The sequence below is a fragment of the Aquarana catesbeiana genome, linkage group LG01, assembly GCF_042186555.1.
Source record: "Aquarana catesbeiana isolate 2022-GZ linkage group LG01, ASM4218655v1, whole genome shotgun sequence".
In the NCBI taxonomy this organism is placed as follows: domain Eukaryota; kingdom Metazoa; phylum Chordata; class Amphibia; order Anura; family Ranidae; genus Aquarana; species Aquarana catesbeiana.
In genome coordinates, this window is record NC_133324.1 from 71,777,156 (window position 1) to 71,796,448 (window position 19,293).

Below are 19,293 nucleotides of genomic sequence, written 5' to 3' on the forward strand. Positions count from 1 at the left end.
TTTACAAAAATGTGAGGGGTGTACTGACTTTTGTAAGATACAGTATATTTGTGTATACTGTATAGAAAAAAACCCAGTGATGATCAAATACCATCACATGAAAGCTCTATTTGTGTAAAAAAAAAAAAAAAGATATAAATTTTTATTTTGGGTACAGTGTTGCATGACCGCGCAATTACCAGTTAATGTATTGCAGTGCTGAATAGCAAAAAAAATGGTCTGGTCATTCATGAAGGGGGTTAAACCTTTCGGAGCCGAAGTGTTTTAATCTTCAGATAATTTCCAATAATAATAATAACATGTATTGATAAAATGCAAGAAGCGCTAACAATTTATCAAAGTATAAGAAGTGAATAATTCTTCATTTGCTGTTCTCCATAGCAACAATAAATCCTAAATATAGTTGATGGGCATAGTGATATTCATTTCTAATATCCTTTTGTACAATCCACTAGAAAGTGATAAACTTCAGGATAAAAAAAAAATGACGGATATCCACCAAAAGTAAACCCCCTCATTAGTGTGCACTATCAACCCTAAACGACCCATTTATTAACAAAAGGTCTACATTCACTTTTCTCACTCTGGAGGGTAAGGTGTATTTTCCATTAAGAGCTTCCACTTCCTCACTACCTCAGTTTAACTATTCAAGTGTATTATTGATATTTTTTCCATAACCCCAAAATAATTCTAAAAATAGAAAAATGAAAAAAGCTGTTTTGTTCCTGTATGTCCTTTGCTGACTCCTGAGTGGAAGAGTCTGCACTCAGTGGGGGGAAATAACAAGAGTGGTGCAAGCACAATCTTGTACCACTCTTCTAAACATAAAAAATGGAGCAGATGCTGCTTCTAATAAAAGGAGAGCAAGCCCCTTTGTTAAGCCTGGTACACAAGATGAGATTATCGGACGAGCGATTTGTTTTTTTTTTTTGCATGCAAATCTCAGATCAAATCTGATGAGTTTACTAAAGTCACGAAAATTCTCGTACAACAGAATAAAAATTCATAAGCGATGTCATGTGTTGTAATGCATTTGTATTGCATTTTCGAATGACAGCTGCACTGAATGAATGAAAATCACACAATCTGGCATCGTATGAAAAATATTTTCATGCATGTCCGATCAAATAATATCGGATGAACTGTCCTGATTGGCTCTTGAAAGCTTTGTACTAACGATCCGATTATCTTACGATTGATTAGAAAGCAGTATTTTTTTGTACGATTTTCTGATCGCGCGTAGCGGGCATTAGAAACGATCAGCGCTCTCTGTTTTGCCGTGTCTATGACAGGCAGCATGAAGAATGAAGAGCTAGGTGCTCTAATCCAGTGATGGCGAACCTTGGCACCCCAGATGTTTTGAAACTACATTTTCCATGATGCTCAACTACACTGCAGAGTGCCAGAGCATCATGGGATAGCGATGAGGAGGCTTGTAACTGTTCATGTTCTGCTCGTGTAGTGCAATCACTGCGTGAGCAGAGAAAGGAATGTAAGCTGTTTACATCCCACATGACAGGTCACGCCTGGCAGAAAAGGTTTTTTTTTTTTTATATATATGAAAAACTACTGTATTCCCTCTTTTAATTATGTGCAGACTTGAGTTTTTGTTTGTTTTTATTTCATTCTGAAATAGAAACTGGCGATAAGGTGTACAGGTCTGCCTGCGATAAGAGGCGCAGGCCCCTCCTGACAGTTTCCAGCGCCATTATAATGGCACAGGAAGCTTGGTTAATTCCCCAGATTAAAACCACCTGACGAAATCTCTGATCCAATGATAAACGTTGCAGTGTCTACACTCCTTTAGCCCTGGTTCACACCAGTGCGACTCTGAAATCGCACTACTGCAGTGCGATTTGCATCTCCGATTTCATTGTGGCGTGCAACTTCATTTAACAAAAGTCTATGCAAGCCACAATGAAATTGGAAAAGAGTAGCGCAGGAACCTTTTTCAAAGTCGCTGCGACATGAGTCGTGGTGATTGCAATGGCTCCAATAGGCAGCTGAATTGCGGTTTAACAACCCCTGATCGCCCCTTAAGCTGCCAAGGTATTTAACCCCCCCACCCCCATGGTGCTCATCAGGCAGTTGCATTGCTGAGTGCAACCCATTCAGGTGAATGGATACAGCGAGGTGATGCAGGTTTTAAAGGGTTAAAACAGGCACTGAGGAGGTGACATATCACCTCTCTGCTCCCTGTCATTGATGAGTTGGTTTGTGGTAAGGGTTCCCTGACACCTGAAAACTATTTTAGGTGTTCCTCTATGCAATTAGCGGACCTCCCGTTGTTGCAGAACTACAAATCCCATGAGGCATAGCAAGACTCTGACAGCCACAAGCATGACACCCAGAGGCAGAGGCATGATGGGACTTGTAGTTTTGCAACAGCTGGAGGTCCGCTAATTGCATATCCCTGCTCTAGGGTAAAAATGCTGGGAAAGGCTGTATTAGTTGCTCTCCCATTGCAATGAAAGGATGTACCAGTACAATTGGGGATACTGAAGACTCAGGTCTGGCAGGTCAGTGTAGCATTGAGAAGAATTTGGATATAACATTGCCTTTGTCTAGTTCCCTGTGCAGCCTCTATTTGATGTAATGTGCTCATTGACATTCACACACTCCGCAGTATCATTTCTTAGTGTTGCACTGGCGGCATACCAATTAAATCAGATGATTTTATACCTTGTGAAAGCAGCAGGGGGCACTGCAAGACTGATTAGCATGGGGATGAATGGGCTTCTTGATGGGATCTGGTTTTGACTGTAGTGGTGATTGATTAGGTATCATGATTTGTTTGTCATTTTAACGATTCCTAAATTAATTAGTATGTGTATAACTAGAGATTTTCTGCAAAATATCAACAATGATGTCTCAGTTTGCTGCGGAACCATTGCAGAAATCCAGTGGTTAATGTCTTAGAAGCATAAAATATAAAGAATAAAACAATACAATCCTAATAAAAACATACACATATGTGTTGTAAAATTTGTATTGAATTGCCCATATACAGAGCTGGCACCGGATGCTGATCAGAAGAGTGCATTGTATCTGTAGTGGATGTGGGTGTTCTTACTATGGGAAAATAAAACTATATTAAGGAAATGTAAGAAGCTCATAACTCATTCTGGGGTGGAGGCATTGCTTTACAATAGTACCGGCTCTACCTGTATATTGCTTTGTAATATACAGGATATTGTTCTCATGCATTTGAATGCCTCGTTCCTAGTAATTCTCTGTATTTTTGTTATATATGATAGCAAATGTATATATAATGTGCAAAAGTTTTAGGCAGGTGTTAAAAATGCTGTAAATTAACCACTTCAGCTCCGGAAGGTTCACCCCCCCTTCCTGACCAGGCCATTTTTTGTGATGCGGCACTGCGTTGCTTTAACTGACAATTGCGTGGTCATGCGACATTGTACACAAATGAAAATTTATGTCCTTTTTTTTCCCCCCACAAATAGAGCTTTTTTGGTGGTATTTGATTATCTTTGTGTTTTTTTTTTTTTTTTTTTTTTTTTTGCGCTTTAAACAAGAAAAAGACTGACATTTTTGAAAAAAAAAAAAACGCTATTTTTTACTTTCTGCTATAAAACACATCCAGTAAAAAAAAAAAAAAATCTAATTTCTTCATCGGTATAGGCCAATATGTATTCTGCTACATATTTTTGGTAAACAAATCCCAATAAGAGTAATAAAGTCCCAATAAAAGTTATAGCGTCTACAAACTATGGGATAGATTTATGGGAATTTTTTTTTTTCTAGTAATGGCGATCAGCGTTTTTTTTTTTTTTTTTTTCTGGACTGCGACATTGCGGCAGACAAAACTGACAAAGTGAAACTTTTTGGATACAGTGATCCGTGCTAAAAAAAATTGCACTGTCACTGTACTAATGACACTGGCAGGGAAGGGGTTAACATCAGGGGCGATCAAAAGGGTTAACTGTGTTCCCTCGGAGTGCTTTCTTACTGTGTGGGGGATGGTTTAACTGTAGGAAGACAGAGATCCGTGTTCCTGCTTAGCAGAAACACAAGATCTCTGTCTCCCTTACTAGCAGAACGTCGATCTGCCTTGTTTACATAGGCAGACTGCCGTTCTGCTTCTCTCTAAACCAGGGATATGCAATTAGTGGACCTCCAGTTGTTGCAAAACTACAAGTCCCGTGAGGCATAGCAAGACTCTGACAGCCAGAAGCATGACACCCAGAGGCAGAGGCATGATGGATCTTGTAGTTTCGCAACAGCTGGAGGTCTGTGAATTGCAGATCCCTGCTCTAAACGATCACTGGGCTCCCGGCAGACATCGGGTTTGCCGGACCCGCTGATATACTCCTGCTGTGTACAATCACAGTGGAAGCAGGTCGTCGGAGGCACGTGCACGCGACCCAGACCCGAGGAACAAAATCACGTACAGGTACGTGATTATGCGCTTAAGGGCTACCCTGCCACAGTATATGTACGTGGGGCGGTCCCTAAGCGGTTAAGAATGCTTTCAGAAATAGAGGTGTTACTAGTTTATTTTTTATTTCATTTTTATAAATATTTTTATTAGGTTTTAAGAATGAAAATTATTACAAAGTATACAAATTCATACAAAAAACATCTATAAAGTAACATTTAAAAATGGGAGGAAAATCTTAAATAGAATAACATATTTTCTATATCAGAAAAAGATTGGAAACAAATTTGGTACACTACATCCCACTGTTCTATTAATACAACAGCAGTAGAATCCAATTATAAATTACTCATGAGATTTAGTTCCTCAACGCTTAGCCAAATTTAATCCAACAGTCTCTGATAATGCTTTAGAGGTTGCTTAGAAACTGGAACCCTCTTACATATATGGTGGGATTCTTCTAAAGTAGAGCAATTTTGGACTGACCTATACCAAATGATTTTTACTATATTTGGTAAACCGCTTTCCAAGAACCCACGAGAAGCTTTATTAAATCTCAAACCAAGACATTTCACAAATGTTCATTTCCGCCCTCTTAACCTTCTTCTTTTACTGCTGCTAAACAAACGTTGGCTAAAGCATGGTGGTCTTCTACTCCGAATTCCACATTGGTTAACAATAAAATGCATTGGTAAATGTCTAACGAAAAACTTGCTGCTGTTATTTGTGATGAGAAAAAATTTGAGAAAACGTGGTCCCCTTTGGATTACATCCTTTATACCTCAAAAATCTGATAGATCCATCTTACACCTATGATATGTCCTTAAAAACTCTTGTACGTTTACTAATCGTTTATGTTCCATTTAATATTCTCCTCCCATTTTTAAATGGTTTATTTTTTATCAATTAACAAAATGGAAAGTAAATGAACAGAAGAGGAAATCAAATCAATATTTGGTGTGACCACACTTTGCCTTCAAACCATCATCAATTCTTCTAGGTACACTTTGTACACAGTTTTTGAAGAAACTCGGCAGGTAGGTTGTTCCAAACAGCTTGGAGAACTAAGCACAGAACTTCTGTGGATGTAGGCTTCCTCAAATCCTTCTGTCTCTTCATGTAATCCCAGGCAGACTCAATAATTTTGAGATCAGGGCTCTGTGGGGGCCAAACCATCACTTCAGGACTTATTAATTATTCTATTTTTTCTTTTTTGTCTTGTCATATATCCATTGCCATGTCGTGTTTCCTACCACTGATCTCCAATTGCTACGCCTGTCATGATGATTTTTTAAAAAATTTTATGCATCAATGAGCTGATTGATCGAGAGGTGGAGCTTCTGTATTATATATTTTCTGTGTTTTCACTTTAAGTTTGTGCTGTGACCAAGACTTTTTGCCGAAATGGCTAAGCCCCTGTTTTTTACTCCCTGTCATGTAATCAGTAAAACTTTCGCAAGGACTATTGGAGTTGCCGGCTCTACTTTTTGTTCCATTATCACTTCAGGAACACTTGTTCTTCCTTACACTGAAAATTCTTAATGACATTGGCTGTATGTTTGGGGTTGTTGTCCTGCTGCAGAATAAATCTGGGGCCAATCACACGACTCCCCTGGTGGTATGGCATGATAGATAAGTATCTGCCTGTATTTCTCATCATTGAAGACACCATTGACCCTGACCAAATCTCAACTCCATTTGCAGAAATGCAGCCCCTAGCGAGCGATCTGGGGGGGCACCCAGATCCCAGCCTCCCCCATGTGAATTAGTGTTGGGTACTTAGTACCCCTACTCATTCACAGGAAAAAAAAGTTAGTTAATAAAAACACACTAGTTTATCACAAAAAAAAAATACAAAAAAAACATAAAAACGCAGACCCAAAGCGGAAAAAAAAAACGCCTGCACGCTGAAAACAGCCGAATGACAGGTAAACATAGGGGTGGGGGTTACCTGATGTTGGAAGAGGATGACTCCGCCCTCATGCCTACCTCTCATTAGGCGAGTATCATTATGGGGCGGAATCGCCAGGTGACGTCACTGGGTAACCCCCGCACCTATGTCATTTGGCCTGGACGGGACCGGAGAGCGGCGTTTTTTTTTGTTTTGTTTAGGTTGGCATTTCGTGTTTTTTTTTTTTTTTTTTTTTTTTTTCTTTTTAATGAAGGATTTGTCAAAAACTGAGATTCTGTTTTTTTTCCATTCACTTTTTGAGTACTTTTTTGGTGCATGAGTAGGGGGCATTATGTACCCCATACTCATTCATATTAGGGGGCGGGATCTTGTAAAAGGGGGCTTCCAGATTCCGATAAGCCTCCCGCCCACAGACTCCCACAACTACCGGGGAGCCACCCTGCCCCAAAACATCCCCCCCTCTTTTCTTGGCCTGCCAGGCTGTGTGGTCAGATAAGGGTCTGGTATGGATTTTGGGGGGAACTCCAGGCTTTTTTAAAAAATGTTATTGTATTTATTTTTGTCTAAATTTTTATTTGCCGGCAAATCTGTGTAGATTTCAGCTGTGAGCGGGGAAGCCCACTGGCAGCTAATGAGTCATCGGTGGTCAAGGACACCGCACATGGCTTCCCGACCCGCTCCTTAACAACCAGCTATTCTTCACTCAGAGTTCGAAATGGTTGATGATTTTTTGACCGATCTGAATTTGAATCATTCCGAAAATTTGGGAATAGTTTGAAATCGAATAAACAAAACGAAACAAATTTCAACAAAATATGTTACTATTGTCATTAATTAAACATTATCGTTTCGGACCAAAAGGAATTGCATGTGTCTAAGCATAACCCAAGTAGTCATGAATATGAAGTAACCTGTGTCCTGTGATGTACTCCAAGAAAAGGATTTTCCAGGAAACTAAAAAATCCTAATTTTGTTTTGGAAAAGTGGGAAACGAAGGTTTTTCTTGCTGTCTTTGTACCTGTTTTATTTTAGATTTCTCCTTATTTCTGGTCAGGACTGGTAGTGATTGGAAAAGGGGATACAGAAAAAAAAAATTAGTATTTTGAACTTGGCAACATGTCAAAGCACTTTGCATAGAAAACTGTCAACAAAGAATATCTGTGGTGGCTCTGTACTATTGGTAGGCCTGCAGATCAGTCCACCAGCCATTCGTCATGTTATTTTCAGTGTCAAAACTGTACAGTCATAGTCGGCTAGTAGACCAATGTGTCAGCCAGTGGTGAACGTGTCATTTTTTTGTCCATTTATCGAAAAGGCAAACTTTTTCTAGTTATCTGATGAGATTTGATTTTATATATGTATGTCCTTAGACATTTTTCTTTCTCTATATTAAGGTGCATTGGATCGTTGTGTCATGGGTATCACAGCAGTAGAAATATTAAATGCTTGCGACGAGGCAGTTCCTGCCGCAGTGGATGCACTCAGCCATTCGGCGGTCAACCTAAAACAGGCGATGACCAGACGTAGTCTTGCAGCACTGAAAACAGTAGCACATCACAAACTGCAAACCCTTGCTACCAATCTCCTGGCATCAGAAGCTTCAGACAAAGTGAGTACTTTTTAATAATTTTTCATTCTATGTAATTATTTTCAAAACGCCTCTTTTTTGAAATTTTTAATAAGAGTGGTAAGACTGTAACTCTTTTTAGGTCTGTAATAAGTTGTGCAAGAATTTTTAAAGCATATTTGTGTGCAAAAAAATAAAAAGTACGTGTAGAGGTTTTTTTTTTTTTTTCACCTTGCCATCCGTATCTCTAGCTGGCACCTTTTCTGGTAGCAGAGACTGGTAATCCAGGTCTCCTTGTCATGACCTCATGACGTCATCCCGTTTCTGCAGTTTCTTGGATTCTGAGAGGACCCAAGTGCTGGACAGCTAATTGTAAGATTCTACATTACCCACAGTCTAAATGCAGCCATGATGTGTAGCACGTGAACAGTAAGTGCAGCGCTCTGAATTAACTGAAAAATATATATATACATAAAGTGCACATAAATGATCCAGGAAGAAGCTCAAACAACATATATATGCACGCAATGCGTATAGACACTGAATATACGTGTATGATAGAACAAAAATGTATTCATCTCTCAGATGTCTTTTAAGACGAAACGCGTCGGTACGCTCTGCTGAAGTCACTGTTTTATTCCAAAGCACTTTAACTACTAAAATGTGAGTGTATTTCCTCCTTTTTTTTATTGAATAAATTATTTCTGATTTAAATGGGATTACACTATGTGCCTACTTCTTCTTTCTTTTCATAAATCTGTTCTATTGGAGAAACTATCCATGTGGCTCTCTGTCCATTACCTATTCCATTGAGGTCCATTGTTAGAGTTGGTCTTCTGGTTGGAAGTCGTGTCATCTGTGACAGTTTCCCCTGGGTGTGTGGCCCTACAAGCCTGATTGACCCATTGGGTGTACACTCATTTGGGTTCAGTTGCTCCGGTAAGCCTTTTGACTCTCTGGTGGTGGATCACCTATCATCAAGTTTGGGCACATTTTTCTTTGTCACATCATTATCCAGTTTAAGTGTCAGTTATTTTGGACCACGTTTTGGATATCTACAATTTGTTTGGTTCACCTGTCCAAACACTAGGGATTATAATTTAAAATAATGTTTATTCACTTTATTGGACATCATTCACTCATATTTTGATTGTCACATAGTATATTAATGTACTTGTTCTATCATACACGTATATTCAGTGTCTATACGCATTGCCTGCATATATACATATATGTTGTTTGAGTTTCTTCCTGGATCATTTACGTGCATTTTATTTGATATATTTTTCAGTTTATTCTGAGATTTATTCTGAGCGCTGCACTTACTGTGCTAGCTGCTTTTTTACATTGATTGCAGACAGCGCTGTATATTTGCTTTATATCTTTCATGATGTGTAGCATCACTCCAAATCTCTTCCACCTGTCATTTGTGATCTTTTAGGGTGCTGACTCCAGTGAGCCTTTCTACCCCAACTTAGGAATTATGCACTAGATGAGTCACACTCCATAGTAAAATCCACTTATTGCCTTATTCTATGCAAAAAGTGCAATGGCTGCATACATGCAAAGTGTCTCCACCCAACAAACTGCACTCCCCAGGCACAATTTACCCACAATGGGCTTGCTCCAGGTGGGCTGCCGGCACACACACGCATATAATTTAAACTACTGGCATGCTGTTAAAGATTAATAAATAGAGAGTGCTAAAACCAGAAAAGATCCTATAGAAGTAAGAAGTTTACTAACTCATAAACGGAATATAATCCAAAAGCTTCCTATGAACATAATGCACAGACGCCGTCTCAAGTACAGATCCAAAGAAATCCCCTTGGCTTTAGAAGCATTGCCGATTTCAGGACAACCCACACATACACTGCATGATCACTCCTTAAACCACGAACCCACTTCCAGTAACCACCAATGCAGGGAGGGTGGGGTGTAACTTAACTGCCATTGACCACCAGTGAGGTGGGAGGGGGGGTTAAATTTGACTGCCACTGACCAATGTAGAGTGGTTAAAGTAATTGTAAATCTGAAATTATGTAAAATGTGTCCATAGTCGCACACAGCGTGGCTTGGACCCACGGAGAGCAGTGTCTCTCTCCACTCTCACTCGTCACAGGTGAAGAATGACAGCAGCAGGATCCAGTGGCTCCCACTTCTGCCTTCAGGTCCAGTGAAGAGAGAATGGATAGAGCTGCTGCTCTCGGGCACAGTGCTTGATCGTGATCAGGCTCGGGTAAATATTTGGGAGGGGGATCCTATGCACAGAAGGTTTTTTTACCTTTTAATGCAGAGAATGCAATAAGGTAAAAAAACCTAATACCTTTTTACAATCACTTTTAAATTTTACTTTTATGGCCACCAATGCAGGGAAGGGAGGGGGTGACCACTGGTTTGGGGGGGAGGGGGGTTATTAGTACTGACAACAGTGCTGGGGGTTATTATTGCGACCACTGACAACAACAATGGGGGTTATTAGTACATACACTGACACCAACGTTGGGCGTTATTAGTGCATCCACTGATACCAATGTTGTGGATTATTATTGCGTCCTCTAACACCAATGCTGGGGTTATTATTGCCTTCATTGACACCAGTGCTGGAGGTTATTATTTCCTCCACTGACACCAATGCTGAGGGTGGTTATTATGACCACTGACATTGTTGTTGGGGTTATTAGTGTGTCAGTTCTGGGAGTTATTGGTGTTTCCAGTGACGCCAATGTTGGGTGTCATTAGTACATCCACTGACACCTATGTTGGGTTTTTTTTTTTTTTGCATCCACTGATGCCAGTGCTGGGGGTTATTGTACTCCAACTTCTTTCGTGTACATTGCAGTAGTCTGCAACATATGCAGTAAGACCCAACATTTTTGGGCTTCGAGGTGTGAAAGTGTACTGCTATTGTGCAGTCTTCTGGAAGTGTTGGTCCACACTTTGTTGACCTCCACTGCTCTAAATGCATGTTAGTAAGTCAATTAACTCTGGTGTATATTGTCTCTAGTATGTGCATGTATAAATGTGACAACACTGAAGAAATTACACTTTGCTACAATGTAGGGTAGTAGCTTGTACAAAAGTTTAATTTTGCTGTCCCCTCAAAATAACTCAACACACAGCCATTAATGTCTAAACCACTGGCAACAAAAGTAATACAACCATAAGTAAAAATGTCCAAAAAGAAGATTGTCAAGACCCTGTAACTGAGCTGCAGCATGGTGGCCAGGACCATATAACGGTTTAACATGACAGGTTTCACTAAGAACAGGCCTCGCCATGGTTGACCAAAGAAGTTGAGTGCATGTGCTAAGCATTATATCCAGAGGTCGTCTTTGGGAAATAGACGTATGAGTGCTGCCCGCATTGCTGCAGAGGTTTAAGGGGTGGGGGGGTCAGCTTGTCAGTGCTCAGACAAAACGTCTCACACCGAATCAAATTGGTCTGCATGGTTGTCACCCCAGAAGGAAGCTTCTTCTAAAGATGATCCACAAGAAATTCCACAAACAGTTTGCTGAATACAAGCAGATTAAGGACATGGATTATTGGAATCATGTTCTGTCGTTTTATAAGACCAAGATAAAGTTATTTGGTTCAGATGGTGTCAAGCCTGTGTGGCAGCAACCAGGTGAGGAGTACAAAGACAAGTGTGTCTTGCCTACAGTCAAGCATGGTGGTGGGAGTGTCATGGTCTGGGGCTGCATGAGTGCTGCCAGCACTGGGGAGCTACAGTTCATTGAGGGAACCATGAATGTCAACATGTACTGTGACATACTGAAGCAGAGCATGATTCCCTCCCTTAGGAGACTGGGCCGCAACCCCGAACACACCTCCAAGACGACCACTGCCTTGCTAAAGAAGCTGAGGGTAAAGGTGATGGACTGGCCAAGCATGTCTCCAGACCTAAACCCTATTGAGCATCTGTGGAGCATCCTCAAACGGAAGGCGGAGGAACACAAGGTCTCTAACATCCACCAGCTCTGTGATGTCATCATGGAGGAGTGGAAGAGGACTCCATTGGCAACCTGTGAAGCTGGTGAACTCCATGCCCAAGAGGGTTAAGTCAGTGCTGGAAAATAATGGTGGCCACACAAAATATTGACACTTGGGGCCCAATTTGGACATTTTCACTTAGGGGGTGTACTCACTTTTGCTGTCAGTGGTTTAGACATTAATGGCTGTGTGTTGAGTTATTTTGAGGGGACAGCAAATTTACACTGTTATACAAGCTGTACACTCACTACTTGTAACAAAGTGTAATTTCTTCAGTGTTGTCACATGAAGAGATATAATAAAATTTTTACAAAAATGTGAGATACTGTTGATTGGAAGCTCCTTGGAGTTAGGAACTGATGTAAATTGACAATATGTAAAGCACCCTATAAATTGTAAGCTTTATGAAAAATATCTTTTCATAAAATATAATTTGCTGCATTGATTAGCTAGAGGGGGAGAGAGTGATTCCCAGCCAGTGGAGTGGAACTTTAGCAAATACCAAACTAGAATTATGCTTTTTAATACTGGTAGAAGAAAATGGCCAAACAACCCTCATGCAGACATTATCTATTAGGTCCATTTTAAAGCGTAAGTTCATTCAAGCACTATATTTAAAGTGGGAGTAAACTCCCTTTGTTGATTTTCACCTATAGGTAAGCCTACAATAAGGCTTACCTATTGGCAGTGCTGTGTTTTGGCCTAGGCCGACACTTTGCGGGGGTGGAAAAAAACAAAACGCCCATCCCCCCTCACGAAAAAAAAGCACCGGCACCCTCCTCCCCCGTGCACCCCCCCCCCCCCCGCTCCATTTGCCAGAGAACTCGGCAGCGGCTGCGCTGTGATAGGGGAGAGGAGAGCTGCGGGCTGTCTGTGGATTTCCCCCGCTCGCAACACCCTGTGCACAGACACCCGACGACATTGTCACCCTCCTCTTCAGACTGGGCTCTCCACTACACCTCCCCTCACTTGAACAGTTAACTGTCATCTGTGCCTGCCCCATGCAGAGTGTGCCACCTACCTGTGTGTGTGTGTGTGTGTGTGTGTGTGTGTGTGTGGGGTGCCCCCCCCCCCCTCCACTCACCTATGTGCTTACTTCTCCAACCCAAACCCCGCACAGCCACTAGGGACCCCGCACAACCACCAGGGACCCCAAATAGCCACTTGAGAAGGAAGGGGTGGGACAAATTTAGATTGGCAGGGGGGCACCCGATTTTAGTCTTACCTAGGGCAGCACAAAACCAAAATACACCACTGCCTGTATGTACAGTAAAGATCTCCTAAACGTGCACCATTTAGGAGATGTTTACTTTATAAGCAGCCGGTGACTTCACCGGCGCATGTGCACTAGGCTCTGGATGGACCTTGCTGTCCATTCTAAACTCTGTGCCGTGGCTGTGACTCCCACGCACATGCGCTGGAGTGAAGTTATCACGGCTCAGCCATTCATACAGCCGAAGCCTGCAAACCCAGATGGAAGACCGGGTAAAGGTGGAAGCGCCTACAGCGGTGACTGTGCGCTGCTGGAGGGCTTCATTTTCAAGTAAGTCTATCATAATGTGCTAGTATGTGGCATACTAGCATATTATGACTTAAACTGCCCAGGGCCAAATTTTTAATTTTTTTTTGCTACTGCTGCTGGAAAACGGATGTTTTGGAGCAGTTGGGCATTTTTTTCAACTGCTCCTGAACTCTCCTCTGTTATCTTATCAGTACATGTACACAGGGCCATTTATAGTCGTTTCTAGGCAGTTGAATTTGAAGGCCTTTTTGGAAAGCAAAAATATGGGTTCAGACGCTGAGTTTAGAGGCATTTCAAGTGCCAAACGCTTCTAAATGCGGTAACTCAATGTTCAGCCGCGTTTCGTTTACAGGCGTTTTTAATTTTTGTCTATTTTGGAAAAAAATAAAGCTTTTTTTTTTTTTTTTCAAATGCTTCTAAACGCGGCATGTAAACATAGCAAAATGGACGTTTTAAACGTGGGTTACTATCTGTCAAGTTAAATTGTTCGGAAGAGGTTGTAAAAACGTCCCGTGTACATTAAACCTTACTGCCACTTTAAATCTGTCACCACCATTCTAAGCTTATTCTATCTATCTTCACTGTGAAAGGACCGATCTGTATACTTGCCTATTGTGGGGGCACTCAGTCACATTATAGGGTCACAGCGCCAGCTTCAGTGTAGAGGAGGTACAGCCGACAATGGATGCCCTATAGTAAGCACATGGGTGACATCATTGTCCAGGCTCTGCACCCATTAGAATAGGCTTAAAATGGGGTGGGAGTAGATGTAAGTATAGTTAATGTTCCACTTTAAGGCGAGGGCAAAAGGCAGTTGTATTTCTTGGAACAGGAATGCACAACGGATATACACTATATTGACAAAAGTATTGGGACGCCTGCCTTTACACGCACATGAACTTTAATTGCATCCCAGTCTTAGTTCGTAGGGTTCAATATTGAGTTGGCCCAGCTTTTGCAGCTATAACAGCTTCAACTCTTCTGGGAAGGCTGTCCACAAAGTTTAGGAGTGTGTCTATGGGAATGTTTGATCATTCTTCCAGAAGCGCATTTGTGAGGTCAGGCACTGATGTTGGAAGAGAAGGACCGGCTCGCAGTCTCCACTCTAATTCATCCAAAAGGTGTTCTATCAGGCAGTGGTGTATTTAGGTTTTGTGCTGCCCTAGGCCTGACTAAGCCCATGCACCCCTAATTTAAATATGACCCACCCCTTCTTGTCAAGACCACACCCCTTTGAGTTGAAGTCCCGCCCTGTCATCCGTAAACCACACACCTTCACTTTTAGGCTCCACATTTTCATCTTAGAGCTCCACCTCCTCCTCTCTCTACATTAAAAGTGGGTACCAAGTGTAGCCTCATCACTGCCCTTTAAAGCAGCCTCGCCGGTGCCCATCAAAGCAGCCTCGCCGGTGCCCATCAAAGCAGCCTCGCCGGTGCCCATCAAAGCTGCCTCGCCGGTGCCCATCAAAGCTGCCTCGCCGGTGCCCATCAAAGCAGCCTCGCCGGTGCCCATCAGGGCAGCCTCGCCGGTGCCCATCAGGGCAGCCTCGCCGGTGCCCATCAGGGCAGCCTCGCCGGTGCCCATCAGGGCAGCCTCGCCGGTGCCCATCAGGGCAGCCTCGGCGGTGCCCATCAGGGCAGCCTCGGCGGTGCCCATCAGGGCAGCCTCGGCGGTGCCCATCAGGGCAGCCTCGGCGGTGCCCATCAGGGCAGCCTCGGCGGTGCCCATCAGGGCAGCCTCGGCGGTGCCCATCAGGGCAGCCTCGGCGGTGCCCATCAGGGCAGCCTCGGCGGTGCCCATCAGGGCAGCCTCGGCAGTACCCATCAGCGCAGCTTCAAAAGTACCCGTCAATGCAGCCTCATCTGTGCCTATCAATGCAGCCTCATCAATGCCTATCAATGCAGCCTCATTAGTGCAGGTTATCAGTGGCCATCAGTGCTACGTTATCAGTGCAGCTTAAGAGTGCTGCCTAATCAGTGTCAATCAGTGCAGCCTTAACCTCTTTAGAGCCCTTTCAGACTGAAAGTGCCCGGGCGTCTGCGGTAAAGCGGCGCTATTTTTAGCGCCGCTTTACCGGCGCTATTCGCCTGCTAGCGGGGCGGTTTTAACCCCCGCTAGTGGCCGAAAAGGGTTAAATCCGCCGGCAAAGCGCTGCTTTGCGGGTCGTTTTAACCCTTTTTCGACCACTAGCAGGGGTTAAAAGCGCCCCGCTAGCGGCCAAAAACCCCTGCAAAAATGACGGTAGAGCACTGCTAAAAATGGCGCCGTTTTACCGGCGGCGGCGCCAACGCCCCAGTGTGAATGGGGTCTTAGTTAAAGTTCATGTACTGCAAAGTTTGCAGTACATGAACTTTCACTGAAGGTGAACTGTTTAATGAGTTTGTAGCATGAATCACTTTATTGCAATCTCATGATCTGTAAATTCATTTCCATATTGAGCACAGATTGGCTGCAATAAAGTGATCCCATGCATGTGCACAATAGAAGAGTAATAGTAATTTACTATATTTTACCTGCTGTCCTGGCTAGAGGGTTAGGGGTTCCCCTCGTGCTTCTCTCTCTCTCTATTCCTCCTCCTCGTCCTGTCATCAGACAGACAGCGCCCCTGGCCGGGGAGACAAGTGATGCAGTGAAAGCCGAATGGAGGAGGGTAGAGGGCGGAGCTTTAGGCTCCGCTTCCGCTCGTCCAAATTACATGCAGCCAGACACCGGCCGCTTATGGGGGTGCAAGTCGCTCCCCCCCGCCAAGCACCCCGTCACACAACAGTAAGCCGGCCGCCGGAGCCTTCATTTGTGCGGGAGAAGGCCACGGGATCCGGGAGGAGGGAGGGGGGGCGGCTTTTTCGCCGCCCCCCGCAAAGTACCGCCCTAGGCCTGGGCCTTCTCGGCCTAGGCCTAAATACAGCACTGCTATCAGGTTGAGGTCAGGCATCTGTGCAGGCCAGACAGGTTCCTCCACCCCAAACTCGCTCATCCATGTCTTTTATGGACATTGCTTTGTGCACTGGTGCGCAGCCATGTTGGAACAGGAAGGGGCCATCCCCAAACTGTTCCCACAAAGTTGGGAGCATGAAATTGTCCAAAATGTCTTGGTATGCTGACACCTAAAGAGTTTACTTCACTGGGACTAAAAGGGCCAAGCTCAACCCATGAAAAACAACCCCACACCATAATCCCCCCTCCACCAAATGATTTGGACCAGTGCACAAAGCAAGGTCCATAAAGACATGGATGAGAGAGTTTGGGGTGAAGGAACTTGACTGACCTACACAGAGTGCTGACCTCAATCCGATAGAACACCTTTGGGATGAATTGGAGCGGAGATTGGGAGCCAGGTCTTCTCGTCCAACATCAGTGCCTGACCTCACAAATGCACTTCTGGAAGAATGGTCAAACATTCCCACAGACACACTCCTAAACCTTGTGGACAGCCTTCCCAGAAGAGTTGAAGCTGTTATAGCTGCAAAGGGCGGGCCAACTCAATATTCAACTCTACAGACTAAGACGCCATTAAAGTTCATGTGCATGTAAAGGGAGGTGTCTCAATACTTTTGACAATTTAGTGTATGCTGGATGGCTATTACAAGGGTAAACTTTATATTAAATGGATACATCATGAAACAATGTGAGGTCAGATATCAGTTAACCTCTCCTGGTCACCTTATACCTCATACCATGACACGTGTCGCTGGTGACACATCCGTGTACGTAAGGCACACATCCTGAAGGGTTTCGCTAAGCCTTTGTGACCGTTATGTGTTCTCTCGCATGTCCCACTTACAATAAGATCGACTTTATAGCACAATTAGGTGTAATAGCGGGAGATCTGCTGTCCTCTCTCCTTCACATTGTGACTGCACATCGGCCTCATAGCATGGTAATTGTAGCCTTGCTTACTGGGAAAACAATTACAGAGGAGAGAAAGCTTAAGACGATGAATCTGCCAGAGAGATAATCATGTTATGAAAAATGTATGCTGATGGATTCATTAGGAAACGTTCGCTCTGCCCTCCTGTGAAGACACTGCAGTTTATTGGAGCAAATTGAGGGCTGAATTCTCACTCTGTAATATATGATTATAGAGTTTGCTCTGGCCGTTTGCACCAGTATAAAGAACTGATTATAGTTTTATGTAAAGACTCTGGAATAGATTTATTTTTGTGCATTGGCTCATTAGGGAAGGCAGATAAGGTCACGCTATAAATCACAAGAAATAAATTTACAATGTGTTGATTCTTTTCAGCTGATCACTATTATTTTCTACAAACCCAGTCACCACAGGAGGTGTATGACTTTACTCCACCCTTCCTCAGACCTGCATCAGCATAAATACGACTGTGTGGGCTCTCCTAGTATGCAGGCTTAAAGCATTTGTTAACCCCAACATTTTATATTCCTGATATGTGCCTGCTGTACTGTGTACTTGTATAAAAAAGTATCCTGTTCTCTTTATATTGCTTCCTTTATGTAGAATCTCTGGTGTTCCTGTTATCCCCTTGCTTTCCTATTAAAAACTGACCACACTAAGCAGGAGAGCACACCATAGTCAGTTCTCTAGCTGTGTCTGCTCTCCTCCGATGATCAGACTTGTCCCGACAGGCCCCCACTGCACAGCTATTCCCCCCCCCCCCCCCCCGAGGGACTTGACCAACCAACCATCTACTGCTATTTTAGGTAGTGTTCCAGTTCAGCTCTGAAAGATTTACCCCCTTCATGACCAAGCCATTTTATGCTTCCTGGCACTGCGTTACTTTAACGGATAATTGCACGATCATGCAACGCTGTACATAGTTACTTAGTGAGGTTAAATAAAGACACCAGTCCATCCAGTTCAACCTGAGTGAGTGTGGGTGCGTATCTACAATTGTCCTTATCCCTGTACATTATGTCTCATTAAGATGCTCATCTATTATATTATTATTTATTTAAGGTACCCATATAGCGCCTTCAATTTATGCAGCGCTCCACACATACATCGCACACGCACATCAGTCCCTACCCTCAATCTAAGTTCCCCAACTCACATTCATATACTAGGGACAATTTTGGACAGAAGTCAAGTAACCTACCAGCATGTCTTTGGAGTATGGGAGGAAACCGGAGTATCCGGAGGAAACCCACACAGGCACAGGGAGAACATGCAAACTCCAGGCAGGTAGTGTCGTGGTTGGGATTCGAACCAGCAACCCTTTTTACTGCTAGGTGAGAGTGCTACCCACTACACCTCTGTGCCACCCACAAATGACAATTATTTCGTTTATTTTTGCACTGTAAACAAAAAGACCAATCGTTTTGAAAACATTTTTTTCTTACTTTCTGTTACATATTTTTTGTAAAAATCCTAATAAGTGTATATTGATTGGTTTGTGCAAAGGTTATAGCGTCTACAAACTTTGGTGTATATAGTTACATAGTAGGTGAAGTTGAAAAAAGACACAAATCCATCAAGTCCAACCTATGTGTGTGATTATATGTTAGTATTATATTGTATATCCCTGTATGTTGTCATTCAGGTGCTTATCTAATAGTTTCTTGAAACTATCGATGCCCCCTGCTGAGACCACCGCCTGTGTAAGGGAATTCCACATCCTTGCCGCTCTTACAGTAAACAACCCTCTACGTAGTTTAAGGTCAAACCTCTTTTCTTCTAATTTTAATGAGTGGCCACGAGTCTTAAACTCCCTTCTGCAAAAAAGTTTTATTCCTATTGTGGGGTCACCAGTACAGTATTTGTATATTGAAATCATATCCCCTCTCAAGCGTCTCTTCTCCAGAGAGAATAAGTTCAGTGCTCGCAACATTTCCTTATAACTAATATCCTCCAGACCCTTTATTAGCTTTGTTGCCCTTCTTTGTCTTGCTCCATTTCCAGTACATCCTTCCTGAGGACTGGTGCCCA

At 43.0% G+C, this 19,293-nt stretch overlaps 1 protein-coding gene across 2 annotated transcripts in view; it reads left to right on the top strand.

The window, feature by feature from the left end:
- WDR7 (WD repeat domain 7) overlaps positions 1–19,293 on the top strand; it is a 586,970-nt gene that overhangs the window by 98,678 nt on the left and 468,999 nt on the right. For both annotated transcript variants that reach the window (XM_073620215.1, XM_073620224.1), the window contains exon 14: positions 7,706–7,920. In XM_073620215.1, coding sequence (XP_073476316.1) covers positions 7,706–7,920 — 215 coding nt within the window. The remainder of the gene's footprint in view (positions 1–7,705; positions 7,921–19,293) is intronic.